The sequence below is a fragment of the Falco cherrug genome, chromosome 7 (genome assembly GCF_023634085.1).
Source record: "Falco cherrug isolate bFalChe1 chromosome 7, bFalChe1.pri, whole genome shotgun sequence".
Classification (NCBI taxonomy): domain Eukaryota; kingdom Metazoa; phylum Chordata; class Aves; order Falconiformes; family Falconidae; genus Falco; species Falco cherrug.
In genome coordinates, this window is record NC_073703.1 from 53,983,488 (window position 1) to 53,996,160 (window position 12,673).

At 42.4% G+C, this 12,673-nt stretch overlaps 2 protein-coding genes across 2 annotated transcripts in view; one reads left to right on the forward strand and one right to left on the reverse strand.

Moving 5' to 3' along the window:
• Positions 1–1,218: 1,218 nt before the first annotated feature.
• On the forward strand, positions 1,219–4,700 carry SRP14 (signal recognition particle 14). Its single transcript, XM_055715298.1, has 5 exons — positions 1,219–1,359; positions 1,690–1,762; positions 2,133–2,245; positions 3,407–3,439; positions 3,808–4,700. Exons 1-5 carry the CDS (start codon positions 1,336–1,338, stop codon positions 3,895–3,897), a joined length of 333 nt encoding a protein of 110 aa, XP_055571273.1. The 5' UTR covers positions 1,219–1,335; the 3' UTR covers positions 3,898–4,700.
• A 703-nt stretch (positions 4,701–5,403) lies between these two features.
• EIF2AK4 (eukaryotic translation initiation factor 2 alpha kinase 4) overlaps positions 5,404–12,673 on the reverse strand; it is a 37,504-nt gene continuing 30,234 nt past the window's right edge. The window contains exons 33-39 of the mRNA XM_055715297.1: positions 12,168–12,280; positions 10,615–10,673; positions 9,388–9,485; positions 8,960–9,028; positions 8,355–8,399; positions 7,133–7,257; positions 5,404–5,923 (exon numbers count right to left, since the gene is read on the reverse strand). Of these exons, the coding sequence (XP_055571272.1) occupies positions 5,869–5,923; positions 7,133–7,257; positions 8,355–8,399; positions 8,960–9,028; positions 9,388–9,485; positions 10,615–10,673; positions 12,168–12,280 (564 nt within the window). The 3' untranslated portion in view covers positions 5,404–5,868. The remainder of the gene's footprint in view (positions 5,924–7,132; positions 7,258–8,354; positions 8,400–8,959; positions 9,029–9,387; positions 9,486–10,614; positions 10,674–12,167; positions 12,281–12,673) is intronic.

Below are 12,673 nucleotides of genomic sequence, written 5' to 3' on the forward strand. Positions count from 1 at the left end.
TGTAAGTGCAAAAACATCGGAAGGATAATACCATCCACAGGTAGGGAAAGGCAGTGCTGGATCTCTGCACTTCCTTTGACTCCAACGTAATGGAGTTAATTTAATAAACTGATAAGACTTTGATAAACCTTGGCGGTGTTGTGGTGATCTGCTTCTCGGGTATTTTGTTTCCTCGTTCTTCAGGCAACTTCATGTCTGTGTGTGCAATCACAGCTCCCTCTACCGCCTCTCACTCAACCTGCAAAAGCACACCGACCGGTTGTAAACTCTTAAAAAGGACTTCGAGACTCTCCGATTATGAAGTGGTGTTTTACATATGAAACACCCCCACCGCGAGAATGAAACCGCCAGAAGGTATTTCAGTTCTGTCTAGGACGCAGCCCCGAGCTCCTAAACCAGCAGTACGGACTCTTCAGGCGCTCAAGCACCTACGGGCCCGAGAGCAGCTTCTGCCTCTTATCTGCGTGTCAGGCGGCGTTACCTTCCGCTTTTGTTAGGTCCACGGAGGAAAAAGAAACGAATTTTCCTAGCGAGGCGCAGAGAAGGCGCTAGAGCAAGGGCTGCTGCTGCGTGTTCCCAGCCCAGCTGACCCGGGCCTGGCAGCCAACTGCCCCTTTCCCGGGCCCGCCCCTCAGGCGCGCCGAGCCCCGCGGGTGCTGCCCCCCCGGCCGCCTGTGCAGGCCCCGGGGCCCGGGGCCCGCTCCCCGCGCACGCCCCTCACCCACCACCCGCCTGCGAGGCGCGCTGAGCGCGGACCCCCCGCCCCAGCCACCCCGGGCACGGCGGCCGCCACCGCCCCCCGCTGCCTCCCGGCGCCGGCGCGGCGGCTCCCGGTGCCTGCGGGCGCTGAGGCGCGCGGCTGGAGACACCCGCTCCGGGGACCGGGAAGCCGGGGCTCGGGCCGGCCCACGGCCTCCCGGCCCCGCTGCTGCGAGGCGGCCCGTGAGAGGGGCTGAGACCGCCGCTGCGCTCCCGCGTATTGCGCGGGGAACGCCCCGCACCACGCCCGCCACCGGGGGTGCGAGGCGGCAGGGAGGGGGAAGGGGCGTGTGACGGCGGCACCCAGGGCCGGCCCTTCTCGCCGGCCGGCCCCGCGCCCCGGATCGGGCACCGGCCGGGCCCCGAGGCCACGCCCCCACCCGCCTCGGGCCGCTGGCGGTGGCGGCGCGGGGCTGACGTGGCGCTCCCCCGCGGGGCGGAGCCTCGCCGCCGCGCCCCGCCCCCGCCGCGCGCCGTCCGCCCCGCCCTGCCCCTTGGCGCGTGCGCGGGCCCGCCTCGTGCCCTGGCGCGCGTGCGCGCTTGCCTGCGCGCGGCGCTTCCGGGCGGCGGGGCAGGATGGTGCTGCTGGAGAGCGAGCAGGTGCGGCCGCGCGGCCGGGCTCGGGGCCGCCCTGTCCCGCCGCCGGGACAGGGCGGCCCCGCAGAGCCGCGGCCCCCCTCGCCCGCCCCGGCGGCGAGCATCGCCGTACCCGGCGGGCGGAAGCGCTGGGGCCGTGGCGGGCCTGGGGGGTTCAGGCCGCGTTGTCCGGAGTCAGCAGCGCGGGCCGCCCGTGGCTGGGACCCGTGCCGTGCCGCCCCGGCCGGGGGAAGATGGGCGCTGCTGGCCGGAGGGGCCGGGGGAAGAACGGGGTGCCCCTGCGATGCCCCTGTGGCGGCCTCCGGCTCAGCACGGGGTCTCTCTCTCTTGCAGTTCCTGACGGAGCTTACCAGGCTTTTTCAGAAGTGCAGGACTTCGGGGAGCGTTTTCATAACGCTGAAGAAATGTAAGTTGTCAGCCCGTGACTGGGTTGAGGAGGCTGTGCCGCCAAACCGAGCTGGCGCGTTGCTGGCACGTACATTAAAAGCCAGGTGCCCTGTGCTGCAGCCTGGTGTGCATTTAAAACCGTGCCGTTGAAGCAAGTGGTTCGGGGCAAGGATTTACATTTTTTTTCCTGGCAGATGTAGTTTATGGAACTGGTCCTTTTGCGGTTACAGGGAAGGGGCTCTGGGAACAATGTGTGCAATGTCACATCAGGCAGCCTTGAATTTCAAGGTGTTTTACAGACCTCATAAGCAATTTTGAACATCTCATGTCAGGAGGCATCTGGTGGTTTTAGTGAAACACGAATAAATGTTCTCTGTCTTTCCATACAGATGATGGCCGAACAAAACCAGTCCCGCGGAAAGGCCACGCAGAAAGTTTTGAACCAGCAGACAATAAGTGTCTTCTGAGAGCAACTGATGGAAAGAAGAAAATCAGCACAGTGGTAAGTGACAACTTTGGGTTAGAAAGATTAGTGGCCCTACTTATATTTTTATTTCATATCTTTATTTAATGTCCCATATTTTAAGTGAAATGTGTCTTTATATTAATTTCATGAGAACTGACCTTTTAATTCCAGAAAAACCATATGGTAGCTAAACACAGCTGAAGCTGGGATGCTGAAGTATTGCCCTTACCTGAAATCTTAACGCTCACACTCAGCATTACAGCTGGGACAATAGTTCATAGTTTTGCTCTGTAAGCTGGAATCCATTTCAGAATGGTGATGTGGGACAGCAGAAAGCAACTCTGCTTGTTTCAGCAACCTTGGCCGTTGTGTTTTGAGTCAGGTGAAATTGTTTGGAGGGAAAAGGGGAAACTGCTTCTATAGAGACATGGGCAGGAGGATGCAGGGCAAATAAGGAACCTGCAGTATGAGGACAAATGGTGTGGCTTGAGGAGAAGAAAGGTCTTGCACGTGTACACTTAAGACTCGGGTGACAAGTACTTTCCTGTAGACCTTGATGGAGTTATTGAATGTTCTTACAACCCAGGGAAGAACTGAATGTTCCCAGACTCTGAAACAGTAGGAACAGGATCCTTGTTTGCTGGCAAGAATGTGTAGGTGCGGGTAGACTCTTTTAAGCCTTGATTTTGCTTAGCATACCTATTTTTTTCTCTACAGAGCTGTTAGTATTTCAGGAAATGTTAAGTAGAAATTGAAAACCTGATGTGTATTTATTTGGAATGAGAGATTGGGAAAGGCTTTAGCTGACTTCAGCTGTCCTCTGTGATGTAACCCAAGGAAAAACGTTTCTTTGAGAAATAGTTGAAGAGAATCTGGGCTGCAACATTTTTATGGCCCTACAAGTAAATAAAACCTTCCTTAGAATGTTTCTTGCCATTCTTCCCATGGGAAAACACACAGAGTTAGGACAAACGGCCTCCAGAGGATTTTGTTAAATACGGAATGTTTTCAGTTTTCTGAATCAGTGAAGTCCTATGACATGTCAGTACAGCCTACCTACCACTTCATGTGATTGAGTTGATCCAGCTGCTGTTAAAACTTAGACTTGATGGTCACTGGTGGGTAAACACATACTGATACTTGGTCTGTAATAGAAACCAGTGTTTCCTTGGTTAACCTCCAGTATTATTTTTGTAGGTGAGCTCAAAGGAAGTAAATAAATTCCAGATGGTAAGTTTTGTGTGCCTTCTATCTTCCTTTTCTGGAGGTACTGGGGAGTGGTCAGTGGTCAGTAGGAAGCACTGGACAGCTGTGAATGGGTTGATTCAGTACTGAACTGCCATACAGATTAACCTTAAACTATCCATCTATCTCTATTTGTGGGGGGAAATAAATAAATAAATAAATCCCACTGTATTTTATCTGACTTTTTGTGTTGATTTAGAAACACTAGTTACAGCCTACACTTGGAAAGAGCATGATTCATTCTCTAACTGAGAAAATGCGGGTATCTATCCATAAGCAATATGCAAAATGTTATCTCTAGTATATCATTACTTAAGTATGTGTTCTTTTAATGGTTCCAATTGTTGTTTCAGGCATATTCAAATTTGCTGAGAGCTAACATGGATGGCTTGAAGAAAAAAGACAAGAAAAGCAAAAACAAGAAGAGTAAAGCAACACAGTGACAGAACGTGTCCTGCCATCACTGTAACAGACTTTGACCCTTGCTCAAAGCAAAGTCCATTTCTTTTTGAGTTACCACTTGTCTTTGGCTTTCCTTCCAGCAGGATACTGGGATGTGATCAGTACTTGTGTTTAAACTGAGAGCAGAAGATGCTTTCTGTGGATTCTTACATGGCAGGAGTATTTACAGGGTTATACCGAAATAGCTTTACACTCAGCTGCCAACTAGTTTTGTACTTTTACTGATGTTTGTTTTGTATTATACAAGTGGGCAGTGTAAAACCTGTTTGGGGGGTAACACAAGGTGAAGAGAAATGCACTATACCAGGAGCAAACCAAGACTGGAGCAGGAGTCTGGTGACAGGTGTTCAGTTTTACAGATAAGCCGCAGTAGTGCTAGGGAAAATGGGTGCCAATGTATTATCAGGAACAGCAGCTTTCCTGTTTCTTAGTTTGAGGGAGGTGTCTATGTGATGCAGTGCAGATACCCCTAAGGCAGCCAGCACAGCATGTGAGCTTTTACAGAGCTAGGCAGCTGTGTCCTTGTTCCACTGGCTGCTCCAGCTGCGCTGACCCTGGCTCAGGATGGGGGGAGGGCAGGACTCTGCATCATGTTCCCTTCAGACAGGGCTTGAAAATTTTTAGCTTGTGTTACCTAAACTTTTTTTTTTTTTAAAGCTTCATCCTTCAGTATATTCAGGGATCTGAATTTCCCCATACTTCACATCTTAAAGTAGCTCCTTTGTATGAGCAGATGTAAAAGGTGAATACTTAATTGTTCCTATTAAACACAATAAGAAATGCATTTGGTTGCAATGACTGATGTGACTTGTCTTGGTGAACTGCTAGCAATGGTGTGGTTATTTGTGCCTTTGCTTCCCCTGATGCTGCTTCCTGTGGTGGTGGAACAATTCACAGTTCAGAGAAGTTACTGAGTTTGTTTTTAGTTACCTCTTTACATATTTTAACTTTTCTCATAGTAAAGAGGGGGGCAAAGGGCAGAATAGAAGTAGGTATTAATGCAGTAGTAAGCCTGCAGCACTAAAGGCAGTCATTTGAGTTGAAGAAACAGAAGGTAGCCAGGAGGGAGGGAGGGTAAACACCAGTGTATTTTCTTTTCTGCATATTCACTTGAGTATTTTGATTAGGTTGATGTGAAATAACTATGGCTGCTGGAACTTACCTTCAGATTTGCTCAGCTTTTCCTGATTAGCTTCAAGAAGATCATGGGAATTTTACCATTATTACTATGGCTTTAAGTTCAAACTTAAGCCAACAATGCATGTGAGGAGAGCAGTCTTAGGTTTAGGTCCTTTCCTGTACCAGTCTTACTTCATCTCCCAGGAAGCCTCTGCTTGACTTGAATGCAAAAGCAGAGGCAGGACAAGCACAGGCAGGCAGCCAGGCTTGCAGCGACTGTCTCAGCTTGAAATCTACCATCTTTTAATCACTGTATAAAACAGTAGGTTTAAAAAAGCAAAGCAAACCAAACACAAACCACAAAAAGCTTGTAACAGGTATTTCAAGAAGGCGCAGTAGCCAAACCTTTTATTACACAAAACCCCTTCTTCAAAAAAGTTTAAAACTGTGTTACAGTTGAAGATAAATTATCCTCTAATCCTTGAGCTGAGTTTCTCATTTCAGTACTACTGTTGCATGTTGACGTAAAAGGCATTCTGAAACTATTTTTAAAAAAAAGTTTTACACCTGCACAGCTGGTAATCTCTTTCTTGGCATAAGGGAAAGAATTACATTATAATACATATCTGTGGCGGTAGTCAGACATTCCTGAATTGTCTATAAAACACATTTCCACTTTGACATAAATTTACAGTTTCATATTACACATAAAATTCAATATGGACATGTAAAAAGGCATTAGTTGCCTGTCTTGCATTGCAGCTCTTTGAAATTCCTTTTGACAAAAACACTGTTCCTATTATACAAGCATTCCATAAAAGCTGCTTTAAGCACTAAAACAAAACCTTGTATTCATCTGGGTAACTGTACAGGATAAGTGCAGGAACCCTGCAGAAGGAAGGAAAAGAGAATTTTTAAACTTTGAAACTAGGTTCAAAAGCTACAATGTCTGTCGCAAATCTTGGCAACAAGCTAACTGCAAAGATTAAGCAGAAAAGCAGGAAGTTTTAGTGCCTTTGGCTGTGACTGCAGTTTTCCCCTTTACCTAGCCTGTTCAGTTTTTATTCAGTGATCTGAAGGCTTACGGCTAAGCAGTGCTCTGTGTGCAGGTGTCAAACGGGAAAGGAAGACGCTGTCAGGGACTGCATCATGCTCACACCCAACATTGTATGGAATATTATCTGTATGTAGTAATTGGGTTCTGTCGCTCAGAGCCTTGCAAGCCACAGGAAGAAAAAACCCACTTCACTTGCTATTTAGTTGTGTTAGTAAACATAACTGAAACTGAAGCAATTTTGCTGCATCTCTAAGAAAAAGGAATCGGTCAATTTTTAGACTCATTTAAATGCTAAGTACCTTCAAGCTGAACATAGGTTTTAGAAAACATACTACCAATGAAACCCACAATAGGACATAAATATCCAGCTCTCACTTAACTGTACCAGTACATGCAACAGCTGAAAATCTGAGGCTTAAAACTGGATGTGCCCAGACTCTGTGTTTCAGCCTTGCCAGAATCCAATAAGGACACTACAAGCCAAACAAATGTTTTTGTTTAGAAAGTAGAAATGGGCTTCACTGTACATGTTGAGAGAGCATACACTGTGTCTGCTTAAAGCTGGGTAGTCTGTCAGCTGTGCCAGATTCCCATCAAATTCCTTCAGAGCAGGAGGAATTAAATGCATCTGAGTTTTACAATGCAAGCTGAGTCCCTCCCATGAGAAAAGAGGGTTGTTCTTCTCTATATAGCATATATAGAATAGCAGTATACCTCAATATATGTAGTTGTTTGCTATTCGGTGTTATGAACAAAGCAGCAAGTGAGCACAGTGGGAGTACATTTTAGAATTTTTTGTAAAGGCTTGTAAAAATGAAGAATTTACATGGCCAAGAATTTACGATTTACTACAAGTGATGATTACACGACCAGTAATCTCTTCCCATAGTACTCAGGGAACTATATACATTTCCTGAATATTTCTGTTTTCCTCAGGGAGAGGGAAAGGGGAGGACAAATTAAAACCAGCTTATTTAGTCAAGTTTGAAAGCATAACTGAGGTGTTTTATGTACCACTTGTAAGAGCTTAACAAATTTACCTCTTTTCCATTTTGATACTGTAAATTTCATCACAAATTGCTTGCAAGTATGAACATCTCTGTTTTGGCCATCGTGACATCAGTTGTCTCACGGTAGCATCAAAGGCTTGTCTATCTCCATCAAACTAAGAAAAAAAAAAATGACAAGAGGCTATGATACAGTCTTACATTCTCTCATGAAGGAAATACTTCTCCCAATTGGATTCAGTTTTCTGAACACTGTGTAATGTTCATGTTCCTTTAATTAAAAAGGTTTCAAACAAAATTCACGTAACATGCAACTTGATTTTGTTAGAATTTTTTAAAGAAAATGTATTAACAATTTAGTGATCAGTTTCTTAACACAGGTGATTTAACGATAAAAAGGTGTAAGCAACAAAGAGGACTCTACCCGGTTTGCAATGCTGAACAGAATATGAGAACCGTGGTATAACGGTGGTCAAAAAGCTGATTGTGTGTCTTAGTTTATCACCTTTAATAAATAAATAATCTCTGTCATTTGGATAGACTGGATAAACTTAAATATTTTGGAAATATCTTCAAATGTTTCACTGGGGTCTGACTACCAGACTAGCACTGCTTCAGAGCAGCAAATGAAAGGTATGAAAGTGCTAAACCCACTTTCAGGGAGGATGCCATTCCTCTTCTTTTGTGGGGTGGGGAGATAACCCTCTCACTAGTAAAATATCCGGACTTTAAAGCTACTACTGTCACTGGAAGAAAGAAGAGACCTTTGTCTTTGGTGGGTTTTTCCCCCTCACATCTAGCAGTTTGAGTTGGTAAAGGTGTCATACCCCTTTTTATCTTGGCTTCGCTGGAAACGTTTCAGCTACTGTACTTGAAACAACTGCCTCTGTATTTTGGGTCTTCCTTCATTAACAGCTTCAAGAAACAACTTCATTGAAACCACTGTTAATGCTTACTGGTTTCTGAAAGCGAGCAGTAAGACAATTTCAGTTAACTGCTCTTGGGAAAAAGCACAGAGCTTTGTATTAGGAGTTTCTAATGGTGTCTTGTGTAACTTGGGCATTTGACAAAAAGATTTTTCTAGCCTCAGTCAAGCTTCTTGGGTAAAAAAAATCCTTTCAAGTTTTAAAACCTAATTCAAACTCCTTGAAGGACAAAACCTACGATGGGTGAATTTTAAATTCCACTTCATTAGGAACAGAATTTATCATCTATTGTTCAATTAAAGTTTCAGTGACAATACTGAATTGCTTACCTCTAATGATAAGAAGTGTATCACAGTTGCTTTTGGCAGATCTACCTGTAAAAACATAATCAAGAAATCAATACTTAACAGTTCTTCAGTTCGCCAGCTGGGTATTCGCTATACTGAAGGGAGACGGACTTTTTTATTTCCAAAGAAGCACTTGTGCTGACAGAACTGGGAATTTACCAAGGTTTTAAACAAACTGTTCATGACAGATTCCATTACGGAAAGTTCCAAATGGACGTAGGCAAATAGCCAGTATGTTTCCTGAAAAGCATCCACCGTTTTAAAAGTCCTTTGTGACATGGTCAGTGAAGTCTAAAAGCTATGTACAAACAAAAGCTGTGTTAGTTGAAATGTAAGAGCAAGTCTAGCAGGAACAAGTTATTAAGTCTACCATAGTAGTTAGCATAAGTACAGCTTAAGAATTTACACAATTCGAGATACTTTTCAAGTATTAAAGAAACATGCCATGGGTCTTATTTAACCAGAAGTCTGGCTCACTTGGTATCTCTAAAGCGATTCTATTGCCAGTAGCTTGTTCTAGATAGCAACTGCATCTTCCAATTTAATTAAGAATTTGAAATTTATTCAGGCTTCTGCCAAATACTTACTGCTAAAATCTCAATCTCATTTGTTTTCTGTTGCAGGCTAGAAACAAATGTCTGAAGTCTTGTTTGTACCTGGCAACAAAAGATGAGCGAAAGTAAACTACACTGCTTCTGTGACACAGGTTGGGAACACTTATTTTGTATTTCATAGATGATGAGAACAGAAGAGGCTGTTTACACACTTCACCTAATAAAATAAGACTCTAATATGTATGTACAATGACAGCTCAGCCACAATGTCACAGATAATCCCCAAGATCTAAAAAAAAGGTGGTCTTTGCCTTCAACCTTTTGTGTTGTTCATAGTCTATTCTATGAATAAAGAACAAACAGGATATATTTGTTTAAGTTAGGAGACAGGGAAAATACGATTTCTACCATTCCTTAACTTTTAAGAATCACTTCTTAATACTTATTTGATGTGTGTATACCTGAATTTCTTGACGACGCCTAGCACTGGCAGATAATTTTTCAGGAGTCATAACACTAACATTAGGCACTACAAGAGGTCCATGGGATTCAAATACACCTAAAATGCAAATATACAGTTTTAGATTATATTCTTTCCTTATACAAAAAGCAGGAAGAAACAGAAAATTCATAGATATTAATAAGCTAAGATCTGTATAGTACAGGGTTCAAAAAGCTGCTAACAAACTCTGAAGTCAATCAAATCGATAGGACAGTGAAAACATGTTCATGTAAATTCTCAAATGCTCACTTATGGCTATGAAAGACTGGTTGGTAAGACAAAGAAATCTGGTATTTTATATCAACATTCCCTGAAACTAATAAAAGGTTCCAAACGGCTTGCAGAATTTTAGAGGAATGCAGCATACCTAGTATCAAAACAAGAAAAAGTGATTACAAGAATGAGGGAACTGTTTAATGCTCAGTCCCACAGCAGAGTCAATGACAAAACAAACAATAAACCCCAGTCCTCAGCTTCCCCAAATAACAATAATTAAAGTGTGAAATGGCTTGTTTTGAAATCTGGATTGTCACTTCTGTTATCACACACACAAGAACAACCCCCCCAAACCCCCAGTTAAGCACGGCCACCTCACTCACCGATCACCACACACTCTATCAGTACTTCAAATAATTATCCAAAAAGCCAAACTTTATCCACACAACAAGTACTTAACATTATTCTTTATATACAAACTTCTATTATCAGATTAAGGAGTGGAAATCTGTAGCTAGAAATGTAAAGGCATTTTCATGTGAAGAAAAAAAAAAAATCTTAGTAGAACAGTAGGTCAATGTACATGGGTCTCAACACTGTAACAATCACAGACCACGTCACTTTGATGAAAAATTACATTTAGTTTCTCCTCAGTTAGGAAATCTTCATGGTTTTTTCCTTTTCCACCCTCCTGAATCACTACAGTGCATTAAAGCTTGAATGTGAATATTCTGTCTATAGATCCGACCACTTGTTTCGTTAGTTTGGAAAAAATGTCATGTTCAGATTGCTTAGAATAACATTTGAGATTAGGAGGAAGTGTCTCTAACGAGAGGCACTGCTAGAAAACATTTTCTTGCTCTGTCTTTGGTAATACTTCTAAAGTTTATGTTCCAGCAATATTTTCTTATAAAGTAGTTTCTAAGCAGAAAGAGAAACAGTTTTTGTGCTGTAACTAGAGACTACATACCTGAAATATTAGTAAATGATCCCTTCTGATTTGGTACTGAAAGATTATCTGAGGTTTCTCTAAAAATAAACGAAGACAGTTAGGGAAACATATTTACAATAACAAAGAGATACTGTAATAAGACACAGTTTCAGATTATTATACAAACATACTTATTTTATTCCAACAGAGAAATTTATGGATACTTCCCAGCACCTATCTGCAGATTAAGTTCTGTTCTGGAACAGACAGGAAACCCTGCAAAATTACATTACAAAATCAGATCTAGAAGCAATCTTTATGCTTCCTATGGATACAAAAAAAAATGTACTCCCTCATCACGCAAGCGTGATTCAGATCCTAATACTAGAATACATTATGAGAATATTCTCTCTATATTATTAATCTGCAACTTCTTACAGGTTTCAGTGAGATAATACTAAAGTACCACAGTAATATTTATACTTCAGATCACACAGATTCAAAGAATCTTTCAATAGCAAGTTTGGAACCCTTTCCATATTCAGGATTAATTAACAAAGAAATCAGGATCTAGAAATAAGGTTAACTGTTAGAAAGAATGATTTTCTTTCACAGCTTCTAATAGATCCTGTAGGTCTGTCATAAAACATATGAGAATCAGGTTAGTTGCCAAGTTAAATGCCAAGACTGGCTGAGGCCAGAAAAAGGAGAAGGAAGAGGCGGATCACAGCAGATGTTAACCACCTGCACAAACTACTGCTCAAGTTAAGCATTTCCCAGCTTAACAGTTTCCTTTGTTGTTAAGTCTATTCAGAAGTACTATGGATGTCAAATATGTCAAGTTTCTGAATTCTGGATTGTGTGACCAGACCATACTTGTTCCTGCTGCCAGTACATGCGTACACATATATGTACACATGTATTATTTATAGATGTGTGTACAATTATGTATTTACAGAGGGATATGTGTGAGTAACAGCTATCCTGCTTATGCACACAGGTGGCACTGTGGCCTCTCCTATGATTTCCATACTAGTTTCTGTTGGTGACAATAAATAGTAATTTCAAAGACAGGATGATTGGGTGTTGCTGTGTACCTGAAGTCTTTGCCAGGTGTTACTTTCACTTGTGACAGCCAAAGTGTACCGGTGTGCTGCAGTTACGTCTTCATTTCTGCCATATCAACAATGCCTCAGAATGAAAGGGATCTGCCGCTTTAGTTCTTTGATTACACATGAGTGTAATAGACTTCTGGTCAGTAACAGGGACTTTGCAGGCAGTCCTGCCACGCAAACAGTACTGGTGTTTTAGTAGCATTTGAGCCGAATAACTGCATGGCCTTTTAATCTATGAAGCACTATGGATATTTGAATATAACAACAGCTAGGGAAATCACTCCGTCTTAATCTCAGTAAAATTCTATAACCAAGCCTTTTGCTTTCTTTTCCCCTCCAAAGAAATTCAGCAAAGCTCTTACTCTTTATAAAATAAAATTGAGGTTTAACTAGGCACATCTTAAAATTACTTCATTAAAACAAATATACATTCACTTCTGACTTTGACTATTCAGGTTGACATGTTATGCTACTTACCTACTACACCTTTCGTCACAGATTTTAGTTTTCAATTTCTGGATCAGGTGATCTACTAAGTCAGATTCTAAAATCCTTTTCTCCGTCTGTCTGTCTTTCTCAAAGGATTTCACCTATGATGTAGTTCAGTGGTTCTTGTTAATTCTTAAAATGGCATATGAATAAACTTATCAAATTTAATCAAAACCAAACTGGATCATACCCATTAACAGTGAAACAGTCAAAGGTTTCTATCATTATTCTTCCTTCTTCAAAGGAAGCTATCATCATTACCAATCAATCACTACCAATTAAATATCAAATATTTTTTTCCCCAACTGATTTTCTCTGCATTCCCAAAGCTTAAACTAGCTTGGCTACTTGTATTTAATATGTGATAATTATTTTTTTTTAACAGAATGGTTTGTAGATGCAAATACCATATTAGTAATAGCATATATGGGTTTGGGCTTTGTTTCTTTTAGTGAGTAGGAATTTTGTTAGAATAAGGCTTGCCTTTCAGTTTG